General features: G+C 33.9%; 1 protein-coding gene across 1 annotated transcript in view; it reads right to left on the bottom strand.

Annotated features, from left to right (window-relative positions):
• eIF3b (eukaryotic translation initiation factor 3 subunit b) overlaps positions 1 to 3,568 on the bottom strand; it is a 47,414-nt gene extending 43,846 nt beyond the window's left edge. Inside the window, exons 1-2 of the mRNA XM_076510510.1 lie at positions 3,388 to 3,568; positions 3,131 to 3,303 (exon numbers count right to left, since the gene is read on the bottom strand). Coding sequence (XP_076366625.1) covers positions 3,131 to 3,303; positions 3,388 to 3,407 — 193 coding nt within the window. The 5' untranslated portion in view covers positions 3,408 to 3,568. The remainder of the gene's footprint in view (positions 1 to 3,130; positions 3,304 to 3,387) is intronic.
• Positions 3,569 to 12,877: the final 9,309 nt, after the last annotated feature.

Below are 12,877 nucleotides of genomic sequence, written 5' to 3'. Positions count from 1 at the left end.
AGGCTAGTGGCATACATTATAAAAACTTTGCATATAGAAGGAAGCACAGAATGGGATAATCTAATCTTGTGAGAGGGGGAAGTATCTTATCAGAAACAAATGATAATTACATATTTCAATAAAACTCCCAAAAAAAGACACATTTTGAAACACAATGACAAAAAAAAAGTATTTCAGCATTTAAACCACTAATTTTCAAATGTACTTAGACATGTTGATCAAAACATTATTGGGGTTTTTAAATCCCTTACAATCATCAATAAAGTAACATAAATTGTCATTACTCAAATACCTAAATTAATTTAGGTTGCTTTATTGGTAAAAGAAAATGATTAAAAAAAACAAACCATTAATACTGTAATCTTATAATATAATTATAAGAGGCCTAACTGTATTTCTTTGATTTTCCAGCCCAAGCTATGCTGATGAGCCTTCAATAGGCAAAACTACAGATCCCAGCAGAGGGTACAGACATACAAAGAAAACATAAGGCCTTCACATCACAGATTCTCCTTTCAATTTCACCAAAGGAAAAATTAAAAAGAAATATATAACATATATACATATTCATGTTGATTATAAACCAAAACAGTTATTTTGTCATGGAAACCAACCAGTGGTTATGCCTAACTTTGAATACTGTGTACAATTGTGTTGTTGTTTTTTTAAAGAAAGGATATTGACCCCTATTTACTGGAATAGTCACTGCCAGACACAAATATAAAAGGTTCAAAATAAATTTCCTTTACAGATGGCAAATCTAAGCAAGAGAAATTTAAAATAATCTATAAAACTTTCTTTTTCATTCATTCAATATCTCAAATTTCATAATCAGATTTTTTTAGGCTGATTTTCTTATAAACACTTTTTTCTACTAGATGACAGAAAATATAAAAAGAAGAAACAAAATTAAAATCATTACTTTTAGATATACTGTTATCAAACATTTAAGAATGTTAAAGCTCTGTCTTTTAATCAGGTGATGAAGTCAACAACTTCAAATCAAAAGACTGACGACATTTTACAAGTTACAAAATTTTTCGATATTCAAAACACTCTATCTCCCCACAAAAAGGAGACTCAAAACACCCCTGCATCCTACATACTGAAGGTAAAAAATTTTATGCCTCCCCAGGCATAATGTACTTTGTACAGCAGCAAGGACTAGAAACTAGAATGATCAATCTTTACACTTCCCTCGACTTGTTTTCTTTCTCTCATAGACTAAAGAAAATGGGTTTTTATAGAAAATGATCATAAAACAGTGTTCCATTTGGGGAACTTTTTATTTTCTAACTTAAATTAGACACTGTACTATAAATTTGGAAATTGATAGTAATTGTGAGCACAAAACTGTATACTGGCAGCTAAGATGAGTTCAAAATATGAGCAGTTGCCATAATGGCACCAAAGATGATGATATTTGAGGAAAAGTGAGAGTGAACTTTCAGAACTTGTTTTCAGTGATGCAAAAGAATATTTTGAAAGTTTTCATAATGAATGAACAATGTTTTGATGTAAATGTATGAAACAACCATATTTTATTCAGGACTACTTCTGAAGTATTCTTAAGAATAATAAAATATTATGCTGATGTTGAACAAATAAATAAGTGATAACTGTGAAAAATACTTTTTCACCTGAAAATAGCCTTGAAAATAGGGGTGCATCCTATACAAAGGTGCATCTGACACACTGAAAAATACAGTAACTTTTGACAAGATATAAAATTGCAATAATCTTCAATTGTTATAGAATTGAAATTTGTACATTCTGCTGTGTTTGGTCTATTAAGATTTCTAAAAAGATGATCTTTAGGTTCAGCTACAACATGTCAAAGTTTAATGACCTTCAGAAAGACAAAAATTGCAATAAAAAGAAACAAATGCTACACAAATATAGTTAAAACTTCTTTTTTTTTCCAGAATAAACTTCTTAGATATTATATCTCACTATAAGGGGATTATTTAAGTTAATATACCAGTACAAATTACTCCAGTTTAAAGGTCATTGACCTCTGGAATGAGATCAAATACTATGCTCCAGTTAAGACAGTTTTATTTTTTTAACAAGGTGTTTGGTTTATTGAATGAGTACAAGTAAGTGTAAAAAATACAGCCTTGAATAAAAATGGCCTTTACTATAACTCACTAACTGTTCAAAACTTGTTTGCTTAACACAATGTAGTATAACTGGAAATTAAATAAAGATTAAAAAATTTATAACTATAACAGAAATACATACACAAAAATAAACAACTATAAGTCAAAAAAATAAAAACATGGCACAACTGTGTATTATTTAGGGATGGAAGGAGAGTTTTATGTATAGTGTTTCTCTTGGAAGTAGTTCAGTATCACGTTCAGCTGTTGAGAGGATGTTTTGTTAATGTATTGTGCTGCTAGAAAGCTGAGTTGAGAGGGTTTGTAACTTGCATTCCAGTTTTTATAGATATTCTCAAATGTTTGTACTTTAAGTAGACTTTTAGTTTTATTAATACAGAAGGCCTCACAGTCTCTGCACATGAGATGTGAACAAGGGGCAGTTAGCAAATGGTCTTTGTAGCATAAAACATTTTTTGAATCTGAAATTCAGTTTCATAATGACTTTCAGGTCAATTTAAAGATAGTAAGCATTAATATATATATATATATTTTAAACTGTTTCGTTATAAAGGAGCTTTTTCTCCATAGATGCATTGTGAGCTAATGCACAAAGGAACTTTAGATACATTGGATGTCTTACGTTGTTAAACAACAATTTAGTTGAGAAAAAAAAAAGGTTATTTTATCCATAAAGTGCATGGGGTAGCCGTTTCGAAACAGTATTTTACATGGTAGTAATGTTTTTGTGAAGGGCTAGTTTTCTTGACTTATATTTGTTTATTCAAATTGTTTAATCTTATGTATATGTCCAGATTGTAATTAAAAAAAAATTATAACTATACCTGTAACTTTATAAACTTATTTCATAAACATCACCATTTGATACTATGTTTACACGTCATTATGGATACAAATGGCGTTAATTGATATTGATAATTTAATTGAACCTTTGCATCAAATGATCAATATGTTACACTTTTCATAATAACGTCTCTTGAGGCAAATATAAAATATTATCCACATACCGTCATCAGTAATGTCATCAATATAATCCTCTGGATCACTGAAACTTGGCTCTTCTCCGAAACCATTTTCAACAACTAAGTCTTCACCATCTTCTATACATAAATCGTCGTCATTCCGCATGAGATCGCTGTCTTCAGCCATCTTGGAAAGCCTCGTGTTCATGCCTTTAGGGCTATAGAAAAGTTGCTCTTATTACCCACCAGGTAAATTAACAATATTTACTTCAAATATTTTATCAGTAATTAAAAATACTCACTGACAGCCTTTCAGTGGCATAGTTGCATCTCTGCGAAATTACAACGCTAGAAACAGGTTTTCAACACTCATTGTAGGCAGAAAACAAACAGCCCATTATGTAGCTTTTTGCTTAGCATCATGAAAACGCTTACTGAAAAGACGGCATGTTTATTTCGCTTCAGTTGTGTTTCAGCGTATCTGCTTTGTCCATTGTATGGAATCGAACCCCGAATTTTTCTATTTTAAGTCAGTAAACTTATCGCTGACCCATTAGAATACTTTATTTCTTACAGAATTTTTTTCTCTTATATAAATAGCGTTAGATATTTGTACGTATTATAATTTATCTTGGACGTGTCTCCGATGTATTTATCTTATGTATGTTAACATTTTACAATTTCAAATAGCTGGGGAATTCAATTTTAAGTTGAGGATTAATTGAATGTCAATCTTTGCCAAAGTTATGATATTTGCCAACAACATTGATACGCGCAATTTTCTTTCTTAACACAAATATACTTTAAAAAATAAATAATAATATAATTGATATTAATGGGTATTACAAATGATGGTTTATATACAAGAATTTTACAAACTCACAAAAAATACTAAGACTTATATCTGGTCTGAAACTGAATCTGTTATCGACGTTCACGGAGAGCAGATTAATTATTTGTTGATACACATGTAAACTTCCCTTGACAGCTAGCTAGCTTGAAGCACCCATACGTTTTCGCCAAAGACAATGTCTAACGTCTTCGTATAAATACTAACGTCCGAAATTAATTCACTGAAGTTAAAAGGCTTATAACGGTAGAAATTTATAAAAGTTCCTAATCAACTTCCGTAATTTTCCGTTTATTAAGCGTTAATTACAATTATAGCTTCCGAGGATAGCATACTCACTGCAGCTGCCTCTTGACACTTTGGTTTATGTAGTTTGAGACGAGATTCTTGAATGTTCGACAGTATTCTAAAACACTCTATCATTTTTGTAAAACAAATATTATTGACTCTTACTCTCAAGAATCTTCTACAAAGTTAGATATAAGGCGAACTTGAGCAATGCACATCCAACAATATGCATCACATGCATAAAAAATACTGAAACAAACCTAGTTATTAAATAAATTTTAACAGTAAATCCATTACAATAGGTAAAGTGTTTTCAAAATCATTTTGTACTTTGTTCCTATTTCTGTAGAAACGTTTACACATTTTTACTTATTCCATATTTTTATAGCAGCTTGTATGTGTCTCATTTTCACAAATAATTTACTTTCATTACCACTCCTCCAGTGCCACAGGGATATGTCTATTGACTTACATCACTAGAAACCAGTTTTCGATACCTGTAATGAGCAGAGCAGAGAGCCCATTGTGCACTTAACTAGAAATTACTATTAAGAATTTTATAGTTGCTACATTTTGAGCTTTTAAATAATATTTGTTGTTGTTTATTATAGAGCTGCACGAAGGGCTGTCTGTGCTCTGCACATCATGGGTATTGAATCTCGATGTCTAGTAGTATAAGTCCGCAAACATACCACTGTGCTAGTGGACAAATAATATTTTGCAGTAACAACAAAAATATTCCTGATGATGATATAAGCTTGTCACTACCGATTCAAGCCATCTAGGGCCTGGCATGGCCAGATGGTTAAAGCACTCGACTCGTAATCCGAGGGTCGCGGGTTTGAATTCCCGTCACACAAAACATCTTCGCCATTTCAACCGTGGAGGCGTTATAATGTTACGGTCAATCCCACTATTCGTTAGTAAACGAGTAGCCCAAGAGTTGGCGGTGGGTGGTGCTGACTAGATGCCTTTTCAGTAGTCTTACACTGTTATATTAGGGACGGCCAGCGCAGATAGCCCTCGTGTAGCTTTGCGCGAAATTAAAAACAAAACAAAAATAAGCCATCTAAAATATTATATTCACTATCTATTTCATTCAATGTCTTGGAATAGTTTATGTTGTCCCATAACAACAGAAAGCTTGCCAGAAAATGTTTCCCAAAATCAAAAACAAGTCTGAATGAGTTTGAAGCAATAATAGGGACTGGACACAAGCTAAGAATAGTGAAGCAATCTTTATTCACACTTAGACACAATAAAACTGTTAAGTGTAATTCGTGGTACCTTTAATAGACAGCAAGATAGTTAATAACATTTAGATCGAAACAGTCATTTTATTTTGATCTATGGGAAAATATTGGCCATGCTAAGAACCTCTCTTGCAAAAAATAGAGGATAAATCAATATATAAAAGTTCACTCTTCCCTTAGTTTTCAAACATAATCTTGTTGTCATTATCTTTTTAAGGGCTGGTCACAATTTTAACATAATTCTTGTCATCAGTCTTTTAAATTGCCTAATTTATTTATTAATTAAAACCCTGGGTTTTCTATAGTTCTATAAATTTTCCATTACAGCTGTCAAGGCGGCCTGCAATGGTCAGGTGGGTAAAAGCGTTCGACTCGTAATCTGAGGGTAACGGGTTTAAAATCCCGGTCGCACCAAACATACTTGCCCTTTCATCCGTGGAAGCGTTATAATGTTACAATCAATCCCACTATTCGTTGGTAAAAAAGTACCCCAAGAGTTGGCGGTGGGTGGTGATGACTAGCTGCCTTCCCTCTAGTCTTACACTGCTAAATTAGGGACGGCTAGCGCAGATAGCCCTCGAGTATTTGTTTGTTTGTTTTGGAATTTCGCACAAAGCTACTCGAGGGCTATCTGTGTTAGTCGTCCCTAATTTACCAGTGTAAGACTCGGCGCGACCGGGATACGAACCCGCGACCCTCAGATTACGAGTCGCACGCCTCAACACGCTTGGCCATGCCGGGCCCAACCCTCGAGTAGCTTTGCGCAAAATTCAAAACAAACTCAGCAAATAAAAAAAGTTGGATACTTAAATATTATACTTTAACTTGTAATTACGTATGGTCTGTGTTTCAATTGGTTGGAAGCTATAAAAAGTTATTATTAAAAATATAAAGTTCAGACGAGAAGAAGTCGGAGCACAAACAAGTGAAGACTGGATTTTTTTTTAATATTTAATTTTGAAATTAAGAAAATAAAATTTTGACAAGAAAAATATCTGGATTATAGTTTCTGGTTTGATGCCAAGTTTATTAATATTTATATTGATAATAAAGTTATTTCGTTAAACATGGTAACATTGTAAAAGCTCGTAACACAAGCAAGTTGACTCAGCTGCATGCTCGAGGTTAAATCGAACTTTTCTCGTGATGTAGGTGACCTGCTATTCTGAAAGGTTCTAATAAACTTTATAATCATATTATAATACTAAGAAAATCTAGTTCTCTTTTATAATTGCTTGTTTTTAGTCAAGTCTGGATATTAGTTGTTGATCAGTTATCTTGAAAATTTGCGCAAAGCTACAAGTGAAATCTATATCAAATATTTCTAATGACAGTCTAAAAATATGGCAACAGCACTCATTGCCATCATTTTACTGTCAATTTTGAACACACAGAACTCCAAAGTGCAGTAAATAGTTTTGCGTGAAAAGCATAAACCATTAGATTCATAAATCGACACACAAGGCCTCAGTTATCACCATTGCTTTGGTGTTTATCTAGCAAAGTTTTCCAACAATATTTCATACAAATTAACTGACCTGAAAGACCAAGAACGATATTCTTACTACAAATGTTCTGTTTTTTCATGCTTCAGATTTTGTTTTTTTACTTTAGGTTAAATCAGATTTACCTTAATTCCATATTTCAAATGTTTTTGATTGTTTATAATTCCTGTTATGCTTTGTTTGTTTGTTTGTTTGTTTTTTAATTTCACGCAAAGCTACTCGAGAGCTATTTGCGCTAGCCGTCCCTAATTTAACAGTGTAAGACTAGAGGGAAGGCAGCTAGTCATCACCATCCACTGCCAACTCTTGGGCTACTCTTTTACCAACGAATAGTGGGATTGACCTTTACATTATACGCCCCCATGGCTGAAAAGGCGAGCATGTTTGGTGCGATGGACATTCGAACCCGCGACCCTCAGATTACGAGTTGAACGCCGTAACCCACCTGGTCATGCCGGGCCCTCCTGTTATGCAAATTTGTAACTTGTTTTTTAACTGCACTGTTAAATGTCACAAACGAAATGTAAAACAGCTTGAAACGATTAAAAATTCTAGTGAAATTGAGAATAAAAATAATAAAATTTTATTTACGGATTTTTAGAAAGCAAACTGGAGACCATGAAATAAGATTTATGATTAGTAAATTGAGATACATACATATCTTTATTTTATTATATGAAATAAAAAGTATGACGTGATAGATGTAGAAATATTTTAAAGTAATTATTTTTAATTCAAGATAGGCAGCATATTTCTAGAAAGGGAAAATTAAATCTATCTAACTCACTGAAGACATAAAGGGAAAGAAAATCAATGATAAATGCAATAGGCTTAAATAATTTTAATAGATCGAAAGGTTTTTTTGTTTTGTTTCTTTTTTAATTTCGCACAAAGCTACTCGAGGACTATCTGCGCTAGCCGTCCCTAATTTAGCAGTATAAGACTAGAGGGAAGGCAGCTAGTCATCACCACCCACCGCCAATTCTTGGGGTACTCTTTTACCAATGAATAGCGGGATTGACCGTCACATTATGACGCCCCCACGCCTGAAAGGGCGAGTATGTTTGGTGCAACCGGTATTCGAACCCGCGACCCACGGATTAGGAGTCGAACGCCTTAACACACTTGGCCATGCCGAGCATTGTTTGCTGAGATAATAATAAAGTTGTCAAACCCACTAGATAAACCTCTCCAGTTTCTTTCTCTCTCCTTCGTGATCGATTACTAACTGAGCATGATTACAATCAACAGAAAGAGCAAATTTTCTTATAAAGGAGTTGACAGCTAATTGATTTTTGGCACCTTTGGAATAATCGTCTGCATTGTTTCTTCCTGAGCAAGCTCCGTATTCTTGGCTGATCATATAACAAAATTTAAACTATTTATATCTTACTTAGGGAACTAGAAATATTACGGTACTTTCTAAACATTCTGTTCTATAAACTGATACATATTTTTCTTTTTTTAAGTAAATATTTAAAACCTGAATGAATATTTTTTATGATATCCTCGTACATGAGAAAGAATTAGGGATAATGAACAACAGTGTATGAAAGCAAAAAACCTCGATTCTCGAATAAGTGCTAATCGCTTTGTTTTTATATTTTATTTATAATCACATTATTGTTTAACAAATGTCATTACAATGTAGAAATTACAACCTTCTAAATTATCTGAACAAAACCCTAGTTAATTAAAATAGTTCCCCTGTGGGACTTCAGTAGTTTAGGAACTTCCATCGCTAATTAGCAGGGATTCGATTCCTCATGGTGGACAAAGCTCAAATGGTTTCTCGCGTAACTTTAAAATGAAACCAAGCTCATTTAATCGCAAAAAAGTTCAGTTCACACTAATACGATTGTGTGTGATTTTCTGAACGTGAAATACGAAATTAACTAACCATCTGTAACATAAAACTTATTAACACGTCTAATCAACTCCTTTTACACTTTATAAGTCTGCTCTAAAAACGTTTTAAATTTGTTAAAGATACACATAGTACATTCAGAGCTATAGTATGTATAGTGGCATAATTACATGGTGGTCACAGAGTCATTCATGTTTTACACCAGCGTTTTCGATTTCTGTTTGTTCACATATGAAGAGTTCGTCCAACAACCCTTTTGTTAACAAATTATTCAGCAAATACACCAAATGAGAAAGACAAAGAATTCCTGGACTTAAGACCAAACAATTCACTAGAGCAGTATAAGTATGTTTTAGTCCGCCCCAGTGCACAGAGGTATGTCTGCGGACTTCTACCGCTAGAAACCAGGTTTTGATACCCGTTGTGGGCAGAGCACAGAGAGCCCATTCTGCGACTTTCCACTTAATGACGAACAACAGCAACAATTATATTTTAATTCAATTTTACTTGGATATACTGCACCAGCAACTGTTAGCGGTTAATCCTTTATTTAAGTTGATAGAGTACTTGCATGTCATGTGAAAGGCTCCAGCTTCAACCAATTTTATGAAAATTGCAGAGAGCTGGATTACTAGAAAATGATTTTCCACAGTCTTATGAAACAGCAAATAACATCCGTGACTGACTGATCTAGAATAGCTTAAGTATTAATGTAATTTATTTGAAATCTAAAGATTTCGAATACGATTCCCATCACTGAATACGCTTGGCCTTTCAGCCACTGAGGCGTTATGATGTAACAATTAATCCAACTCTTCGTTCATAAAAAATAACCTAAGAGTTGACAGTAGGTGATATGGGCTAGCTGTTTTCCCTTTAGTCTGTCATTTTTAAATTAGGGGCGGTAATGCAGAAAGCCCTTGTGTAAATATGCGCAAAATGCAAACCAAACCAAGATTTGCACGAAATTAATAAATAAAAAACAAACATTGACGGACTCTTGCACAAAAAAGTAATATGTAGGGCTGAAATATCAAGTCCTGAGGCTTAATTTCAGGATTTCGTTACTGTCCACACGTTGGATTTTCAATTTTTAACTATGTGTCATCTTTGAAAACAATTTAGATCACTGCCTTTCCTGGACTGTGAAGTCCCTTGAATAATCCTAATATGCAAATAAAACAATACACTAAAATGTTCATTCACCAACTTTTTGGATGGTTTCTTCTCGAAAAAAATGGTATGCAGGTGAAACAACTTCTTGTTCCTTATTATCATATGCTATCCTGTCAGTGAAAATAAAATTCCTTTGATAAGTGGTTGAGCCAATTTAGTGGAAGCACCATCCTTGACGATCTTCTGGTAATGGTTTTGATAGGAACCCTGTGATTTTCGTAGGTTGACTTTTTGAAGGCACATTCTTCTGATAAATTATCCAGATCTCATCTACGTATTGCTTAAGATGATCATGGTAAATGGCTTTTGGTTTAGACCAGCTATCCTTCTCGATTATATAAACCATACTATTAAGTACTTCTTGTGCAACATATGGCCCTTCCTTAGACCTGCTTAACTTTGTAGATTGTCTTTTTTTTGGTACATACCACGACATCTCAGTGGAATTCAATCTTACCAGTATTAACGTCATAGTTACTTACTTTTGTTTTATCACTAGCTGCTTGAAGTCTTTCTCAGTTGAAGACATCTATGACATCGCTGGTATTCCACATTTTTTTATTCTGTGTAAGACTACTGAATGAGTTTCTTCTTGATGTGAGTGCAAAAGATCCAATGCCACATTATGTTTTTCCCCAAATATCAGTGATGATGGTGTGATGTCTGTAGTTTCATCTGTTGCCATTCAAGAACTCATAAGTAGCAGTGGAAATCCTACATCCATGTTTTCTGATGTTTATATACATAAATCAGTAACTGGTCTGAAGTGTACTGTTGTATCTCGCCACAATGCAATAAGAAGATAAATAAAGAACTGTTTTCTTGGTAGTTTTAATTGCAAGAATCTGACATATTTTTGCATATGAAAACAAGATTGGCTTAATGTTTTCTTCATGATCTGAGTGAAGTTTCATAGGCACTTTAAATATTGAAGTTAGTTTGTTAGCCAACTTTCTTTATTAGCTTGAAGATAACCTAAGAAGGTCGAAAAGTTGTTCTGTCCCTTATTTTAACTTATGTTTTAATACACATATCAGCCATCTTGATAATACATTTTTAGATCACACTGTGTTGCACTTTAGCTTAGTGGTCTTTCCTACTTTGTTCTTCCTTCTTTTTATAGTGTTAACATTCTTTATTAACACGTGGTATTCATCATATTGCATTAACATTTATATTGCTTTATTCAGGGCAATGCACAATGTGAATTCATATCCTTGAAGTTTTTACAGCTCTCTTGCTATCTGTCACCATGAGCTGTGTAGTGTGAAACGTTTTGTCCATATAGGTAATGATGGAAATGATTTAGGGTTCAACAATGCTTAGTAGCTCTCTCCGAATGATACATACCTCCTTTCTGTAGCATTTTTTGCCTTACTGTGGATGGCAATCAAATGTCGTTTCTGTGTTTACTTTTGATAACAATGTTTCCGTTGCAAAATCACTGACATTTGTAACTAATATGGGTAGATCTTCAAGAACTGAGTTTGCCACTGCAGGAGTTGTTGTTAATTATTTCTTCGTCTTGTTGAATACTCGTTTATAACCAGCAGTTCAATAAAATTTTGTCTCGGCATGGCGAGGTAACTCGACTCATAACCTTTCAGCCATGAGGGCGTTATAATGTGACGGTCAGTCCCACTATTCGTTGGTTAAAGAGTAGCCAACAGTGGGTGGTGATGACTAGCTACCTTCCCTCTAGTCTAACACTACTAAAGTAGGGACAGCGAGCGCAGATAGCCCTTGTGTTGCTTTGGGAGAAATTCAAAACAAACAAACAATAAAAAGTATTTCTTTTCCCAAATAATTTGTGTAGAGGACAAACTATATCAAAATGATTTTTCAAAATGATAATAGTTGTGGCATAGTTAAAAATCACAACCACTCTTACTTCAAGAACGATATATTGGTTAATACTAAACAGATTCAATCTTAGATGAATTAATTGTTTATGGAATACTTCACTAACACTGAGCTAACTGAATTGATTTTGTTTGTTTGTTTGTTTTTGAATTTCGCATAAAACTACTCGAGGGCTATCTGTGCTAGCCGTCCCTAATTTAGCAGTGTAAAACTAGAGGGAAGGCAGCTAGTCATCACCACCCACTGCCAACTCTTGGGCTACTCTTTTACCAACGAATAGTGGGATTGACCGTCACATTATAACGCTCCCACGGCTGAAAGGGCGAGCATGTTTGGCGCGATGGGGATTCGAACCCGCGACCCTCAGATTACGAGTCGCACGCCTTATCACGCTTGGCCATGCCGGGCCCAACTGAATTGATTCAATCATTATAGATCACCTACTTATGTCATACATTTGTGTTTACATATTACACAAACATTGCTTTTAGCTTTCATGAATTTCATTCAATACTCTTTTAGTACTCAATACTCTAATTACTCAATATATACTTCATTCACACTGATTTAATTTCACAGCCTTAGGCATTACAGATTATTGAAAATGATATCGTATCATTGTTTCTACATATTAAACGAACTTTTTTGATTCTTAGCTATCACAAAGTTTCTTAATATTAAAGTTATCATAATGACTATCTTTTTATAACAAAAGTCTAAATTAAAACATTGAAAACGTACCTTACAAGATTAAATCAAAATTTACCATTTGAATTGAGTTTTTAGAACACAGTTTTACTTGTTGTTTGAAATATTTAGAGAAATATTCCCTTTTGTAAATTTCTCTTCCCTTCTCAGCGGCTCGGTAGTGAGTCTGAGGATTTATAATGTTTAAAATCGCATTTCGATAGTCGAGGTCGGCAAAACAGGGTTTGCTTTGTTTTGAATTTTGCGCAAAGATACACGAGGGCTGTCAGCGCTAGCCGTCCC

The sequence above is a fragment of the Tachypleus tridentatus genome, chromosome 7 (assembly GCF_004210375.1).
Source record: "Tachypleus tridentatus isolate NWPU-2018 chromosome 7, ASM421037v1, whole genome shotgun sequence".
Lineage (NCBI taxonomy): Eukaryota > Metazoa > Arthropoda > Merostomata > Xiphosura > Limulidae > Tachypleus > Tachypleus tridentatus.
This window is presented reverse-complemented; position numbering and strand designations above follow the sequence as displayed.